Consider the following 18,409-nt stretch of genomic DNA (forward strand, 5'->3'; position numbering starts at 1 on the left):
ACGTTTATTATACAAAACTATTTACAACAATATTGGTCACTCAGACCCAGTTCAATAAAGTCAGTGCACAAACCCCAAAGTCACAGTCCTGGCCACAATGCCTTTCTTCGGGCCGCCTCCACAGCTCTCCTGAGCTTCGTCCTTCCTCCTCCCGACTCCAGCCTCGAATGAATGGAGACGGCCCCTTTTATTCAGTACCCGGATGAGCACCAGGTGTTCCCGGCATTCCTCCCTTGGCCACGCCCCAGCGTGGCGGAAGTGCCGGCTGTCCTCGCGGCAGCTCTCCGGGTAACGTCCAAAGTCTTCCCCCCAGCACTTCCTGGTTCCATGCCCTGTACCCGTGGCCCCCAGAGCAACCCGGAAGGCAACCCCCACGTGATCCAGGGTGGGCACAGACCCACATCCGGTCCCTCATGACGTCCCGGCCGGGTCATGGCCCCTGGCATCCCTGACAGTATGTATGTATGTATGTGTATGTGCGTTTGTGTGTGCGTGTGTGTATGTATATATGAATGTATGTATATATTGTGGACACTAGGGGTCATTGTTGCCCCTTTAAACTCAACAGACAGACGCACAGGACACGGGTTAAAAGCATGAAGAAGTATTTTTAATTCTTTTCTTCTACTTTAGTGCTCCCCAAGCACCACGGCCACAGTAAACAGGCAAGTAAATAAGCACAATACACGCATTTCTCTCTCTATTTTCTCCTTTTTTTCTGTATGTATGTACAGTATCTCACAAAAGTGAGTACACCCCTCACATTTTTGTAAATATTTTATTATATCTTTTCATGGGACAACACTGAAGATATGACACTTTGATCCAATGTAAAGTAGTCCGTGTACAGCTTGTATCACAGTGTAAATTTGCTGTCCCCTCAAAATAACTCAACATACAGCCATTAATGTCTACACCACTGGCAACAAAAGTGAGTACACCTCTAAGAGAAAAATGTCCAAATTGTGCCCAAAGTGTCAATATTTTGTGTGGCCACCATTATTTTCCAGCACTGCCTTAACTCTCTTGGGCGTGGGGTTCACTGGAGCTTCACAAGTTGCCACTGGAATCCTCTTCCACTCCTCCATGACGACATCATGAAGCTGGTGGATGTCAGAGACCTTGCGCTCCTCCACCTGCCCCACAGATGCTCAACAGGGTTTAGGTCTGGAGACATGCTTGGCCAGTCCAGCACCTTTACCCTCAGTGGTCGTCTTGGAGGTGTGTTTGGGGTCGTTATCATGTTGGCATATTGCCCTGCGGCCCAGGGAGGGGATCACGCTCTGCTTCAGTATGTCACAGTGACATGTTGCCATTCTTGGTTCCCTCAGTGAACTGTAGCTCCCCAGTGCCGGCAGCACTCATGCAGCCCCAAACCACAACCCTCCCACCACCATGCTTGACTGTAGGCAAGACGCACTTGTCTTTGTACTCCTCACCCGGTTGCTGTCACACACGCTTGACACCATCTGAACCAAAGAAGTTTATCTTGGTCTCATCAGACCACAGGACATGGCTCCAGTAATCCATGTCCTTAGTCTGCTTGTCTTTCTTGTGCATCATCTTTAGAAGAGGCTTCCTTCTGGGACGACAGCCATGCAGACCAATTTGATGGCGTGTGTGGCGGGCGTATGGTCTGAGCACTGACAGGCTGACCCCCCACCCCTAAAACCTCTTCAGCAATGCTGGCAGGACTCGTACGTCTGTTTTCAAAAGACGACCTCTGGATATGACGCAGAGCACGTGCACTCAACTTCTTTGGTCGACCATGGCGAGGCCTGTTCTGAGTGGAGCCTGTCTTGTTAAACCTGTCGCTGTATGGTCTTGGCCACCGTGCTGCAGCTCAGTTTCAGGGTGATGGCAATCTTCTAATAGCCTCAGGCCATTTTTCAGATGCTCAGAGAGTTCTTTGTCATGAGGTGCCATGTTGAACTTCCAGTGACCAGAATGAGAGCGTGTGAGAGCGATAACACCAAATTTAACACACCTGAGAACTCGTAACACTAACGAGTCACGTGACACCGGGGAGGGAAAATTGTGAATTGGGCACAATTTGGACATTTTTCACTTAGGGGTGTACTCACTTTTGTTGCCAGCGGTTTAGACATTAATGGCTGTGTGTTGAGTTATTTTGAGGGGACAGCAAATTTACACAGTTGGATCAGTTGGAAGTGTCGTATCTTCAGTGTTGTCCCATGAAAAGATATAATAAAATATTTACAAAAATGGGAGGAGGGTACTCACTTTTGTGAGATACTGTATGTATGTATATGTATAAATATGTATGTATATACTGAATGTATGTATGTATGTATGAATGTATGTATATTGTGACAGATTGGTCTGCTATCACTCCCTTGAACCCTTGTCCAAGACACGAGGTAAAAGTCCAAATATATGACTTTTTATTACTCAACAGTGCACAAAGCACCCTCTCATTAAACAATACAAATACTCAATAATCAATCCTCCACACTCCCAGACGCGTTGCCACCCTTCCACCCAGCTCAGCTCGACGTCTGGGAATTTCCCACAGTCCTTTATAGTCCTTGACCTGGAAGTGTTTCACCCTCTCTGTCCACGTGACTAGGAACACTTCCTGGTCAGATAAAAATCCTTTTTCTTCACCCCGGGCGTAGGGCAAATGATATTCTTTGCTTCTCCCTGCAGCTCCATCTAGCGGCCCCTGTGGTATCCAGATGAAAACTCCATTGTCCAGGATTCCCTGCTGGTCTTCAGGGGCACCTCTATGCTGCAGGGAGGGCTCCATCTGGCGGCCTGAGGGTATTGGCTGGGATAAACGACCAGCCATACGCCACAATATGCATATATGTTGTGAAAGGCGGTATATAGGCGCCAGACCCGACACTGATAGACAGAGAGGCACGTGTAAAATTAAACAAAAAGATTTATTTTCTTCATCTGTGGGCTACGCCTTCCTCGTACCCACAGACACAACACAGTCCCAAAAGCAGACAACTCTTTTCTTCCTCCACTCCTCGCAGGCAGCTTCATCCTCCTCCTCCTCCCAGCTCTGGCGCCTCGAGTAGTGGCTGCAGGCTTCTTTTATAGCCCACCCTGAAGTGCTTCAGGTGATAATTGTCCTAAATAAGTCTGTACTTCCGGGTGTTTCTACGTTCCCACCCATACGGGCTCAGACGGCCATGCAGCTCCCCCTGGCGGTGGCCACACAGCCCAACCAGCATGAGATCCGGTGATTGTGGCCCCAATGTAACCCAGGGGAGCTGCCACCAAGTGTTCCGGGCAACGTAGTGTGCACCCCATGGCTTCTCCCCTGGATCCAGTGTCAAAGGGGCGTCACCTATCTGGGGGCTACAAAGAGGGACCTGGGATGTTCCTGAGAGGACGTGGCCACCGCCAGGGGGCGCCCAGACAGTAAGGGAATCCTGGATGGCAGCACTTCCGCCACTCCAGGAAGTGCTGCCGGAAATACTTCCAAGATGACCCGGAGTGCTTCCAGGTGCTTTCCTGACACTTCCGCCACACCAGGAAGTGACGTCAAGGGGAGCACCTGGGGCTCATCCGGGCCATGATAAAAGGGGCCGCCTCCTTCTAGCAGACGAGCCAGAGTTGGGAGGAAGAAGACGAAGCTTGTGAGGAGGAGGAAGGAGGTCAAGAGAGAGAGAGAAAGAGAGAAAAAGAAAGTAGAAGAAGAAGAAAGGAAAGAGAATTGGTGAAAGAAGGCATTGTGGTGCTTTGGAAAAATAAAGGAGTGTGCTTTGGACATGGTGTCAGTCTGTCTGTGTTTGGGAGTACGGTTTCCACAATATACGTATGTATTTTCCACAAACCAATTAGATTTTTAGGCCGAGCTTTTCACATTGGGTCAAGTGTTCTGCTTTCTTGACAACAGTGGGTAAGCAGGTACATCTGAAGGACGTTTTTGGGACTCGTGTTTGTTTCCTCCATCTGCCGATCACTCCAGCGCTCCTCGCATATTTTGCTGTCATTCTGTCTCGAGTCCATTCAGGCAGATTCAAAGGAGGATAATACCTAATAATTGCCATAATTTCCGAGGTAATTACCGCAGGAGTATTCATTAATATTATGTGGAGATGAGCCAGCTGACAGTATCCCACTCTCTCGGCTCTGGGTTTACGTACCTTCTTGATATAAATGAGCTTCTGGGCCAATTGGTGCTTCACATTCATGCAGATTCACAGTCGTGGGTGCAGACAAAGGGATGGCTGTTGACGTCAATGGGGACGACTGCACTCACCCAGAGGACTCTACACACACCTCCATTTTTTTTTTGTGTCCTCGTTGACTGCAAATGTGTTTAAAACAACACACACACACACAAATGTTTTTGAGGAGCAGCAGAGATGCTCATGGGAATGCTGTGGGACCACCGCTTAAGTACTAAGGAAGATTTGTGGTGTCCGCGTCTTCTAAAGCAATGGCCACAAGTTGTAATGGTTAGGGTGCTGGTCCATCACAAGGTCCGCTCACACACACACACACACACACACACGCACACAGGACCGGTTTAGCTATAAATCATTCACGTATGTGCAAAAAAGGTCGGGCTTTGCCTTAAAGTGGGAGTCATAGTGCCAATCATGTGTGTGGCGCAGATCGGGTCGTAACTCTGCCCAACACGACTGCACCTCGCAGCCTGGGCGATCCAACAACGGGAGGCTGCCACCTAGCACAGTGTATACGGTCCTTCTATTATATGGGACATCCGGCCAGGCAAGGGTCCGTCCATCGTCTTCTGTTACAACGGGAGCTCTTACTTTTAACTTGACTCCTTTGACTTTTTTATTTAAATATTTTTCCCCTTGCATTATACTGTGCCCGCTTATGTTGGTATTCCTCACACTATTGTGTCTATGCAGTAATGAAGGGCAGATTGTTGTATTATCAAATTGAGTCTTTTTAACATTCAGAATGTATTCCTTCATTATAAGTCCATTTTTCAAGATGCCTGATTTGTGAAATGTCGTGACCAGGGGACTGGGGTTGTTCTGCATGAGTACAGCATGAACAGTTGAAAGATCCATATTGTAATTGCCATCCACTCCTTATGAAATAAGGCTATTTGATTTTGCTTATTTTGCTTAATGCATTTTATATCAGCCATCAGAGGCCATTTGTGCTCTCTTGTAATATTTCTTGTGCTTTTCATAAGGGCATCCATTATGAAGTTTCTAGAACTGAAAATCCTCTTCCTTGCGGCCCTGATACTAATCACCTATACAGCGACAGGGCAGGTGCATCATGGGCAGTAATTAGCCCTACCTGCAGTTCAACTGGCATCTTCTACCTCCTATAAATATATTTGTATGTTGAATTTCAAAGCTAGCATATTTCCTTTAATAGGTTTTTCTGTTTAGCAGACTGTTTTGTTGTGTTCATGGAATGTACCTTAACCTTTACAGTGGTGTGAAAAACTGTTTGCCCCCTTCCTGATTTCTTATTCTTTTGCATGTTTGTGACACAAAATGTTTCTGATCATCAAACACATTTAACCAATAGTCAAATATAACACAAGTAAACACAAAATGCAGTTTTTAAATGACGGTTTTTGTTATTTAGGGAGAAAAAAAATCCAAACCTACATGGCCCTGTGTGAAAAAGTAATTGCCCCCTTGTTCATAAATCACCTAACTGTGGTGTATCACACCTGAGTTCAATTTCCTGATTACTGCCACAACTGTTTCAATCAAGAAATCACTTCAATAGGAGCTGCCTGACACAGAGAAGTAGACCAAAAGCACCTCAAAAGCTAGACATCATGCCAAGATCCTAAGAACTTCAGGAACAAATGAGAACAGAAGTCATTGAGATCTATCAGTCTGGTAAAGGTTATAAAGCCATTTCTAAAGCTTTGGGACTCCAGCGAACCACAGTGAGAGCCATTATCCACAAATGGCAAAACATGGAACAGAGGTGAACCTTCCCAGGAGTGGCGGCCAACCAAAATTACCCCAAGAGCGCAGAGACGACTCATCCGAGAGGTCACAAAAGACCCCAGGACAACGTCTAAAGAACTGCAGGCCTCACTTGCCTCAATTAAGGTCAGTGTTCACGACTCCACCATAAGAAAGAGACTGGGCAAAAACGGCCTGCATGGCAGATTTCCAAGACGCAAACCACTGTTAAGCAAAAAGAACATTAGGGCTTGTCTCAATTTTGCTAAGAAACATCTCAATGATTGCCAGGACTTTTGGGGAAAATACCTTGTGGACTGATGAGACAATAGTTGAACTTTTGGAAGGCAAATGTCCCGTTACATCTGGCGTAAAAGGAACACAGCATTTCAGAAAAAGAACATCATACCAACAGTAAAATATGGTGGTGGTAGTGTGATGGTCTGGGGTTGTTTTGCTGCTTCAGGACCTGGAAGGCTTGTTGTGATAGATGGAACCATGAATTCTACTGTCTACCAAAAAATCCTGAAGGAGAATGTCCGGCCATCTGTTCGTCAACTCAAGCTGAAGCGATCTTGGGTGCTGCAACAGGACAATGACCCAAACACACCAGCAAATCCACCTCTGAATGGCTGAAGAAAAACAAAATGAAGACTTTGGAGTGGCCTAGTCAAAGTCCTGACCTGAATCCAATTGAGATGCTATGGCATGACCTTAAAAAGGCGGTTCATGCTAGAAAACCCTCAAATAAAGCTGAATTACAACAATTCTGCAAAGATGAGTGGGCCAAAATTCCTCCAGAGCGCTGTAAAAGACTCATTGCAAGTTATCGCAAACGCTTGATTGCAGTTATTGCTGCTAAGGGTGGCCCAACCAGTTATTAGGTTCAGGGGGCAATTACTTTTTCACACAGGGCCATGTAGGTTTGGATTTTTTTCTCCCTAAATAATAAAAACCATCATTTAAAAACTGCATTTTGTGTTTACTTGTGTTATATTTGACTAATTGTTAAATGTGTTTGATGATCAGAAACATTTTGTGTGACAAACATGCAAAAGAATAAGAAATCAGGAAGGGGGCAAATAGTTTTTCACACCACTGTATATTAATGAACAAATTAATACTGGAAATGGCTTAATTGTTAGCCTCAATTTACATTGTGACCACAAGGGGGCATCCCAGAGCCCCTGACTCCAAACACAAGTGCACAAATAAAGCATATTAATAATCATTAATAATCTACAGTCGCGGCCTAAACTTCTGAGAAGGACCCAAGTGTTGGTTTTCACCAAGTTTGCTGTTTTAGTGTTTTTAGATCTTTGTGTCAGATGTTTCTGTGGGATACTGAAGTGGAATTACAAGCCGTTCAGAAGTTTCAAAGGCTTTTATTGACAATGACAGGAAGTTTATGTGCAGAGTCCATATTTACAGTGTTGGCCCTTCTTTCTTTTTCAAGAGCTCTGCAATTCATCCTGGCAGGCTGTCTGTCCATCAACTTCTGGGCCGAATCCTGACTGATGGCAGCCTGCCCTTGCACTTGCAGAATCAATGCTTATAGTTTGTCAGAATTGGTGGGTTTGTGCTTGTCTGCCCACCTCTTGACGATTGAGCTCAAGTTCTCAATGGAGAGCTTCCTGGCCATGGACCCCAAATGTCGATGTTTTGTTCCCGGAGCCACTTAGTCCTCACTTTTGCCTTATGGCCCGGTGCTCCGTCATGCTGGATTGTTCATTGTTGGCCACCAAACTGTTCTGTGTCTCTCACAGGATGTTTTGGTCCCATTCTTTATTCATGGCTGTGTTCTTTGGTGAAATTGTGAACAAACCCCGGGCAGGGCACACACACACCAAGCACACACTAAAAGACCTGCAAGAACATCTCGCTGCAGATGGTGTATCTGTACATCGTTCTACAATTCAGCACAATTTTCACAAAGAACATCTGTATGGCAGGGTGATGAGAAAGAAGCCCTTTCTGCACTCACGTCACAAACAGAGTCGCTTGTTGTATCAAATGCTCATTTAGACAAGCAGATTCATTTTGGAACAAAGTGCTTTGGACTGATGAGACAAAAATGGAGTTATGTGGTCAGAAAAAAAAGAGCTTTGCATGGCAGAAGAAGAACACCGCAGTCCAGGAAAAACACCTGCTACCTCCTGTCAAATGTGGTGGAGGTTCCATCATGCTGTGGGGCTGTGTGGCCAGTTCAGAGACTGGGGCCCTTGTTAAAGTTGAGGGTCGGATGAATTCAACTCAATATCAACAAGTTCTTCAGGATAATGTTCAAGCATCAGTCACAAAGCTGAAGTTACTTAAGCAGGGTTTGGATATTCCAACAAGACAAGGAGCCAAAACGCAGTTTGAAATCTACAAAGGCATTCATGCAGAGGGAGAAGTACAATGTTCAGGAATGGCCGTCACGGTCCCCCGACTTGAATATCATCGATATTCTATGGGATGATTTGAAGCAGGCTGTCCATCAAATTGAAGTGAACTGGAGAGATTTTGTATGAAGAATAGTCAGAAATACCAACATCCAGAGTCCAGACACTCATCACAGGCTACAGGAGGACAGCGTCTGGAGGCTCAAAGGAGCAAAAGGAGGCTCAGCTAAGTATTGATGTCATATCTCTGTTGGGTGCCCACATTTATGCACCTGTCTAATTTTGTTATGATGCATATTGCATATTTTCTGTTAATCCAATAAACTTAATGTTACTTCTGAAGTCCTACTGTGTCCATAAGTCATGTCAGATATTAAAAGGAAGTTCAGCCAATGAGAAACAAAAATACAAAGAATTAAGAGGGCTTCTCAAACTTTTTTCATATGACTGTATCTAGTAGATAATTGGAAGGTTTCAAATGCAGGATTATTTCAGCTCGCTGTGAAGAAGAGATAGGATGAAATCAATCAATCAATCAATCAATTGAAAGGAGGTAAACCGGCTGTGCACTGGCCTTAGAGGGGCTGGTAAACTGAACAAGCACCACTTGGTGAACCAAAAACAGTCTGAATCCTCATGAGCGGTTTGTCCACCATTTTGTCAGGTTATATAGCACCTTGATGTGTGGTGTACAAGTCTCATCCTTTATAACACACTGGTGAGGTCTCATCTGGAGTACTGAGTGCAGTTTTGGTCTCCAGGCTACAAAAAGGACATAACAGCACAAGAAAAGGTCCAGAAAAGAGCGACTACAGGGGATGAGTTATGAGGAAAGATGAATAGAGCTGAGCTTTTATAGTTTAAGTCAAAAGAAGATTAAGAGGAGACCTGAGTGAAGTGTTTAAAATTATGAAGGGAATTAGTCCAGTGGATCGAGACTGTTATTTTAAAATGAGTTCATCAAGAACACGTGGACACCGTTGAAAACTTGTGGAGGGTAAATTTCGCACAAACATTAGGAAGTTTTTCTTTACACGAAGAACGATAGACACTTGGAATAAGAGACCAAGTAGTGTGGTGGACAGTAAGACGTTAGGGACTTTTAAAACTCGACTTGATGTTTTTTTGGAAGAAATAAGTGGACAGGAATGGCGAGCGCCGTTGGGCTGAATGGCCTGTACTCGTCCAGAGTGTTCTAATTTTTTCAGCTTTTCCAAAGTGCGGCATCTGAAATCGCTTTACAATGGTTTCCTTGTGATGAATGGCAGCTCGCTTGGAGCTGAACCCGTCTTCTGAGATCTGTGTTATTCATCTCTGAGTATTATCGATGGGTCTCGTGTACACCAAAGAGTGTCATCAATCCATTTTGTACTTCCGTGGTCTTACGATGGGAAGAAATGTAGAATTTGTAGCTATCGATTCTCGGAGTCTCGTGTGGCCAATCCTGTCACAGCCAATTTCTGTAAATGGCATCCCAATTATCTGAACATTTTAATGAACTGTGTGTAAAAAGGACCCCCCCACCCCCTTCAGTGCTGTTCTTATGAGAAATGACAGGCCAGCCAGCAATGGAGAAAACACGCAGTGTAGGAAATGTGAGGGATTTCTGATTCGCCCACCTTGGGACACCAAATGAATATTAAAATGGCGCATGGATGTGATTGATTGATGTTAAACAATCAGGTCATTAATTATCAGTTTAGCCCTTGGCAGGGCCATTAATCTATTATCAGGGTGGCACAGGGAAACGGGAAATTTTCAATTGACATCCAATGCACGAATAAACAGATTTCAAAATACGTGTAATGATGAAAGGTATTGTACAGGATATGCAATTAATGACAGTAATCAATGTTCATTCAATATTCATTTTCTGTCTTGAAGGAAACGTCATGAAGGTGTTGTCCATTTCTCCGTACACATTCTGACAGATTCTGCTCAACGTAACGTGTCAAGAGGAATGCCAGCGATTTCCTCTTCAGTCCTCCCTTTTAGTTCAGCGATGGTTGCAGGACGTGTGCGATACACTTGGACTTTAAGATGTTGGTCAGTCAGTCAGTCATCACCCAACCTGCTATATCCTAACACAGGGTCACAGGGGTCTGCTGGAGCCAATCTCAGCCAGCTCAGGGCACAAGGCAGGAACAAACCCCAGGCAGGGTGCCAGCCCACCGCAGGGCACACACACACGTGGGCCAATACACCTAACCAGCATATCTTTGGGCTGTGGGAGGAAACCCACGCAGACACAGAAAGAACATGCAAACTCTATGCAGGGAGGACCCAAGAAGCGAACCCAAGTCTCCTTACTGCAAGGCAGCAGCGCTACCCACTGCGCCACCGTGTCGCCCACTTTAAGATGTCCTCACAGAAAAAAAAAAGTCACAGACCGTCAGATGTGGGGATCTCGGGAGGCCATGGAATGTCACCGTTGGCGTGAAATGACGCGCCTTCCAAACGATCATCGAATAGCTACCATCGATTGTCGGGCTGTATACGAAGTGGCTCCGTCCTGTTCAAACCACATGTCTTCGATATTCAGATGTGCGAAGTTCTGCAACCTCTGCACAAAAAAATGTTTCAAGCATAGCAGCATACCGATCGGATGTAACTGTGGTTGTGATGACCTCCGCATTTTCAAAGAAGGGTCTATGACGCCATCTGATGACACAGCACACCATACTGAAACCCTTCTGCTGTGTAATGGACGTTGGTGAAGTTCAAAAGGAGTTTCCTGTGCCCAGTAACAGAAATTCTGATTGTTGACATATCCGTTAAGGTGAAAATGGGCTTCGTCCGACATCATGTTAATCAAATTGGCATCCGCATTTCCTTTAGCCAACAATTGTTCATAAAACGGTTGGTGCAACACGTGGTCATTGGGTTTGAGTTCCTGCACAATCTGCAATTTGTCGGGGTGGAACTTCAACCCATGCGGTATTCTTTGCACACTTTGTCACCCCAACTGTAGCGATGATGCGTGTTGTCGAACGGAGTGGCGAGGGTTCCTCATGATGGTAGCTCGAACAGGCCGTTCAAACACCACCAGGGGACTTCTTTTTTAAGGCAGAACCCGTTTCTTTGAAATTAGGCACCCATGTTGTAATTGTGTGAGCGGACGGGACACAATCATAACATCCTAACTGGTAACGACGCCGAAATTCCCTTTGGGCAGCAGTCACACTATCAGCTTCCTTATAAAAGGCTTTCACAGCGAACGCTCGTTGCACAGCACTCCATTGTAACTAACGGCAAGGAATTCTATACGAGGTCCCAAACGACTACCAACGCCCCGGGGTCACCAACACCTGGTACAAAATTTCCCATTTCCCTGCGCCACCCTGGATAATAAGGCACTAATATCTGTGTGTTTAGGCCCTCTGAGAAATCTGATCCACTTCTGGTACCGATGACGCCACTTTTCCAGTCCTGTTGCATATGATGACGTCACTTCCGGTCCTGATGAAGCCATTTTTTTTCAGTCTCATTGCATATGATGATGTCACTTAAGGTCCGATGACGCCACTTTTCCAGTCCCATTGTATATGATGGTGTCACTTCTGGTCTCAACAACGCCTCTTTTCCGGTCCCGTTGCATATGATGACGTCACTTCCAGTCCTGATGACACCACTTTTCCAGTCCTGTTGAATATGATGATGTCACTTCCAGTCCTGATGAAGCCATTTTTTTTCAGTCTCATTGCATATGATGATGTCACTTCGGTACTGATGACGCCACTTTTTTCCAGTCCCATTGCCTACGATGACGTCACTTCCGGTACCGACGACACCACTTTACCCTGGTCCCATTGCTTATGATGATGTCATTTTGGGTCCCGATGACATCACTTTCTATCTCTGCCTTTAAAGCCGCCATCTTTAACAGCCTAAAATCAGTTCTGTTTTGGACTCTGACCTGTGAACATCTCTCACAAAATGACCCTGTTGCAGCCAGGGCATAAAATACGGGTGGCTGCCCCAAACCTTTCTGATGTCTTTGGATTGTGCGTATGACACCCTGAACAGACGAGATGTGATCTGAGCATTGAAAGTGAGGTTCATAGCGCGCAAGATAAATAAATAACATCAAACAATTCCGAAAATTTCAAAGACAGACATGAAGGTATTATGAGTTTATGTATTTTGATATGGAAGAATAGACAGTGTAGCTTCTTCATGAGACTTGAATTAATTGCGACAACAGCTGGCGCATGTCAGAAAGTGTTACTCGGCAGATGATTACGTGTTTATCAAATTACAAGTCTTAATTTCTTATTTCTATCTCAACGTTAGGATTTCCGAATATGAGAAAAAACTTCACCTTTACAATAAAGAGTTGGAGGCGTTCAAGAAACGGGAGGTGATGAGCATTGAGGAGATGAAGAACAACGTGGAGAAGCTGAACGACCTGAGCACCAATCTGGATACTGCAATGGATGAGCTACAGGTACCAGTCAGTGAAGCGGGGTGGTGGGTGGGCAGCAGCACACTTCCATTCTGCTCTTTGTTTCATATCACAAAAGTAGAATTATTATATAATACTTCATATCACTGAGCTGTTGTTATAATGTGCGTTAACGAGACAAACACATTCCACCTGAAGTTTACTGCGGATTTTATGGTTGGTTTTAATGTCGGCCGCCTGTTGTCACTTCTCAGGGCACTGGCCGACGGGTTAGGAATATCTCAGCCAAACTTCACTCCGTCGTGTCCACTGTGCTGACTGAGGAGGCGCTACATCCACTTTGCAAATCGTATGAGTTATGAGTGTGCGTACCTAAAACATAACATATCTTTGTCGGCGGTCCTCCTAAAGTAATCAGATCACGTGTCTGCACTCCTACTGCAATAAGGGCATCTAGCGATAAACTGTTACATTCCATTAATGCACAAGTCATACATAATGCCAAGATGAGACTGGCAAACATCACATCTCGGTGGCCAGGGTGAATTGGTGATTCATTTATTTATTTTAGTGACGGTGCTGTATGTGATTTCTACCTTGTTAGTAAGGTAACTGACCGAACCCTCAGTGTTTTATATGATCTGAACTGTTTATTCATTGTACCAGCAATCATATCATTGAATGTGCCAGGTATAAGTGGCTACCCGCTCAGACACTGGCACCTTACACCTTTCCTGGACCAGGTATTCATGGCTTCCTGCTCAGGCACTGGCACCTTTCACCTTTCCTGGACCAGGTATTCACAGCTACCTGCTCAGACGCTGGCACCTTACACTTTTCCTGGACCAGGTATTCACAGCTACCTGCTCAGTCACTGGCACCTTACACTTTTCCTGGACCAGGTATAAATGGCTGCCCACTCAGGCACTGGCACCTTACACTTTTCCTGGACCAGGTATAAATGGCTGTCTGCTCAGGTGCTGCCACCTTACACTTTTCCTGGACCTGGTATTCACGTCTGCCCACTCAGACATTGGCACCTTTCACCTTTCCTGCCCCCCAATGAATGTAGAGGTGAGGCACTATAATTGCTGCTCAGTTGCAGAGCGCCAGCAGATGGTCTTGGATTCAGGAGACGGGAGAAGGCTGCTCTACCAGCCAATGAACATCTGCAGCTTCGTGATTGCATATTCATGAGGCTGATTAGCATCGAGACGTTTTCACAAATGCAGATTTACAAGGTGACTGTGATCTATAAAGGGTAAGCTGTGTGAAAATGTGCATACAGCAGGCTTTCAAATTCAGATTTTTTTTTGGAGTGCACTTATTTTCATTCTCAAATTAACACAACGGTTTATAAATGAGGCTCCAAGGACAGAAGGACAGACACTCAGAGCAAGTGACAAAGTAGGGAGGTAGACAGCAGGACTTTAGAGACCCTCAAATCTCAACTGAATGTCATTTTCGACATTTTTATTCTCCTCCTAATTCTTCTATTGTGCTGATATTCCTCAAATATGTGCATGAAATTATAACTGGCCCTGTATGAGCCCAGCATGCCTTGTGATGTCCAGATAGATGTCACCCATGCCATGAAACCAAACTCAAGGAGAATCCCAGTTCTTTAATCAGCCCGGAAGTACTTGGGGGTTTTTGTCCTTGTGACTTCTCTTTCAGCGTCCCCTGGCGGCACCCACGGTACCCAGCAGGGCTGTGGTATAAAACTACAAGTCCCATGGTGCCCTGCAGGAATCCGGGGCACCGTTACACTGCAAGGAAGCTGCCATCTAACGTCTTGGGGGAAGTAGTGTCCCAAAGTTCTGTGGGTGTCCCGGCCGTCTATTGCAGCAGCTACATTTCTAAAACAATGGCCTGTTTGGCCCTCTCAGAGTACCCAGTGTCCTTGACTAAAGTTTTTAAGGTTAGCAGCAAGATATTAGTGGTTTGCAGCTGCAAAGAGAAAATTAATAAAATATGCAGACGGTGGCTTTTTATGTTTTAACCCTTACTATACTCGCGTACATTCGGGTATAATACTTATTTTCATATATGCTTATGATTCTCTTTGAATATATGCAAATCATCAAGTTTAAGGTGTAAGACTTGACACGGGAGGCACGTATAAAATAAAAAGACTTTTATTTTTCTTCAGCTGGAGGGCATGTCTTCCCCGTGAACCCCCCAGCCAGAACACAGTCCCAAGCACTAAACACTAAATCACCACACTCCTCTTCCCTTCACCACCACTCCTACCATCAAGCTTCATCCTCCTCCTCCTCCTCCCAGCTCTGGCCCTTTAGTGGTGGTTGCTGGCTCCTTTTATGGCCCACCCGGAAGTGCTCCAGGTGCTTGGATCACCTGTTTCCGGTTACACTTCCGGGTGGGGGTGAAGATTAGTCCAGCTGGGCTCAGGGACCCATGCCGTGCCCCCTGGCGGCCACCCCAGACCCCAACAGGTCTGTGGAGAACTCCATCTCCCATGAAGCCCTGCGAGAGACTGAGGCGCTGCTCCAATCCAGGGGGACGGCCATCCAGCGTCCAGGGGGAGGTACCGCACTGTCTAGGGCTGCTCCCCCTGAATACACATCGAAGGGGCGTCCCGGCTGGGCATGGGACCTGGCCGTCTGCCACAGAGGATATACTTTTCTAGAGTAGGAGCAAGAAGATGGAAGTGTGACAAGTCCAAGGAACGAGAGCCAAGTGGGACACATATGACGAGCGAGTGAACAAAATAAAGGAATGTTGCCGATGGAGACAGGGAGCTGGCGCACTGCTGATCACCGGTGCCAGGCGTTGATGTCACTCGCTGCCTTCAGGCAGACTCAACTATCTTATTACTAATGGAGACTTTACAATCAGGCCATCTTTTGTCAGCCGAGACTTCTCCGCCGACTGGAGCGCATCTCCCTTTATGCCTTCCCTCTTGTATGGAGCTGAGACACGAGTGCCCCTCTGAGAGCAACATTTAGCTTGCTAATCCAAACGCTTTTATTCATGCAGAATAAATTACAGACTAATGCCAGTGAAGGACCTCATGCATTTTTTTCTGCGATTTTTAGGCCATCAACAAGGAGGAAAGTCTGCTGGAAAGGGAGCAGAGCCAGTTTCCACTGCTTCAGACGATAATGACCAATAAACAGCCCTTTGACCAGCTCTGGATGACTGCCTACAACTTCCAAAGCAAATCCGAGATGTGGCTTAATGGTCAGTCGTTACTTCTGTACCAGTAGATAATGGGTGGGCATAAACTACAGCCTTAAAAATGGTGGGACTTTAGTGGCGCTTTTTCTTTTGCTGGTGCCTCTCAGAACCGTTGAACCATTTCATGCTGGGAAGGGTTATTTGAATATGGAATTGGCTCTTTGGGCTTAGAAACGTTTCCTAACATGTCCACACAGCAGAAATCTTTAATGTATGGTAGGCTACCTAAAGCAGGATACAACAGGTGAAGACCACCTGAACTGAGTCTGTGTCGCGGTATGCATTAAGAGGCCTTTGAAAATCTCTACTCTCTATTGTGTTATCAGATACCCCTGATGTGAAGGCTACCAACGAAACTTTTAGGTTCTTTCCTTAAGGGGGCATAAGAAGAAATGTCAAAATCAGCTACAGTGGGGTCAGAAGTTGAGATTCAGCCATTTTAAAAGAAGGCCAGCCATGCACGATAGCTCAGCACTTCATCTTCCTACACAACAACCTTTCACTCGACCGGGACGCGGATTCCTCTCGAAAGACCAAATCACAGTAAATACAATACAATACAATACAATTTATATTTGTGCAGCCCAAAATCACACAAGAAGTGCCGCAATGGGCTTTAACAGGCCCTGCCTCTTGACAGCCCCCCAGCTTTGACTCTCTGAGAAGACAAGGAAAAACTCAAATACAAATACCAATGCACAGAACAGCACACAAGCAATCCTCAGTACAATACAGGGGGTCGACATACGACGTTTCCAATTTACAACACAGCCTCCCATAAATACTTGAAAAAAATTGAGACGCGAGTGTTTCGGCTTACGCCGTTAGAGTCGTACTTACAGACTATGTTGGCGAACTAGTTTGGTTGCACGCAGCGGAAGAATACGCAGTAACGCAACGTATGAGTGAGGGAGTTGTTGAACTAGTTTGGTGGTGTGCGGAGGAAGTGTTCTGTTTGTGTGGCTTTGTTTGGCGACTTTTTGGCTCTTATGATGGCTCCTAAACGAAAGTCAGAGTCTTCAGATGGCAGCGCTTCGAAGAAGAGGAAAGCCATCACGATGGAAGTGAAATTGGACATTGTAACGAGATCAGAAGGAATAAAGGTAACGACTTTTTTTTACACTCCTTTTTTCTGTTACTACAGTACAGTATATTTATGTCCTTTTTCTTTTTCTGTTACTTAGTTGTGTTTTTATGTTCTAGATTATGATTTTGCAAATGTGTTAGGATAGGTAAGTGACTTACCAAAGGCTAGGGTGCGTTTCGACTTACACCAAAACCCAGGTTACATCACTGTAGTAGGAACGGAACTGTGTCGTAACCCAAGGACCCCCTGTATAATAGTTGAATAGAAATGTTACAAGTGCAGAGCAGAATTCAACAGTAGATGATATCACGTAATACGATTTGGATTTGTTTGGAGTCCTGGAGACCTCAGCCATCAAGCTGCCTCCCCCTATTGGCCATTCCACAGCTGGGCCAGCCAATCTGATGAAAGGACCCCTCTACCCGATGATTCCTTAGTCAGGCAAAACCACTTGGCAGGTGGGCCGTGGCACCAAGTGCCACATTTGAGTACCAAGATGAGAAACAGAACAGGTGAGGGTTAGTAACAAATGATCATGTTACTTATGTTTTAGTAAACTGCTCATGCCACGTGGTTGGTTTTGCTTTGATTCACTTCTGGATTCTCACTCACTCAAGTGAATCAAAAGCGTATCTTTACCACGAGAAAAACAGTAGCAGGAATATGCGATTAAACGATTATTTCCGGATCCCTTTTGTTGTCACATGTGTCAGAAAAAACACGGAAGGCACACATCACTGCTCGACACCCGGTCAAGTGAACGGCTGTTATGTAGGAAGACTAAGTGCTGAGGTATCGCACACAGCTGGTCGTCTTCTAAAATGGCTGACTCTTATAATATTGTGTAACAACAGACAGGGAGGACTATAAAGGTTTGGGGAATGTGTACCCCATATACTTAAAAATATGACAAAATAATAACGTAACGTCTTTACAGGCAATGAGTTCAAAATGGAACTGACATAGGCAGGTAAGATGGTGGATATCAGGAGACAGAAAGAGGAGGGAGCTGGTGAAACCAGAATCGGAAATGAGGTCATCAGGAGGCGGGGTCTTGGTTGGTGGAAGTGACGTCATTAGGAGGCGGGTTCTGTTGAGGGTGTGCAGAGTGAAAAGAGGACAGAGTACCACTGGACGGCGCCACCCCTTGGCTTGACTGTGAATCATTTTTGTTTTTGAGCCTGTAATTCGCGGGTGTCAAACTCCGGTCCTGGAGGGCCACAGTGGCTGCAGGTTTTCATTCTAACCATCTTCTTCATTAGTGACCAGTTTTGGCTGCTAATTAACTTCTTTTGCCTTCATTTTAATTAACTTGTCTCAGGCCCTTTTGTTGTTTCTTTTTCCTTAATTAGCAGCCAAACAATAACGGGACACAAAAAAATCTGCCACATGACCAGCTCACCTGTGCCCATCACACAATATCTGAAAATAAAGA

The 18,409-nt window shown here is 45.5% G+C and overlaps 1 protein-coding gene across 1 annotated transcript in view; it reads left to right on the forward strand.

Annotated features, from left to right (window-relative positions):
- dnah3 (dynein axonemal heavy chain 3) overlaps positions 1-18,409 on the forward strand; it is a 302,407-nt gene that overhangs the window by 99,085 nt on the left and 184,913 nt on the right. The window contains exons 16-17 of the mRNA XM_039775085.1: positions 12,575-12,728; positions 15,746-15,890. Coding sequence (XP_039631019.1) covers positions 12,575-12,728; positions 15,746-15,890 — 299 coding nt within the window. The remainder of the gene's footprint in view (positions 1-12,574; positions 12,729-15,745; positions 15,891-18,409) is intronic.

The sequence above is a fragment of the Polypterus senegalus genome, chromosome 13 (assembly GCF_016835505.1).
Source record: "Polypterus senegalus isolate Bchr_013 chromosome 13, ASM1683550v1, whole genome shotgun sequence".
Lineage (NCBI taxonomy): Eukaryota > Metazoa > Chordata > Cladistia > Polypteriformes > Polypteridae > Polypterus > Polypterus senegalus.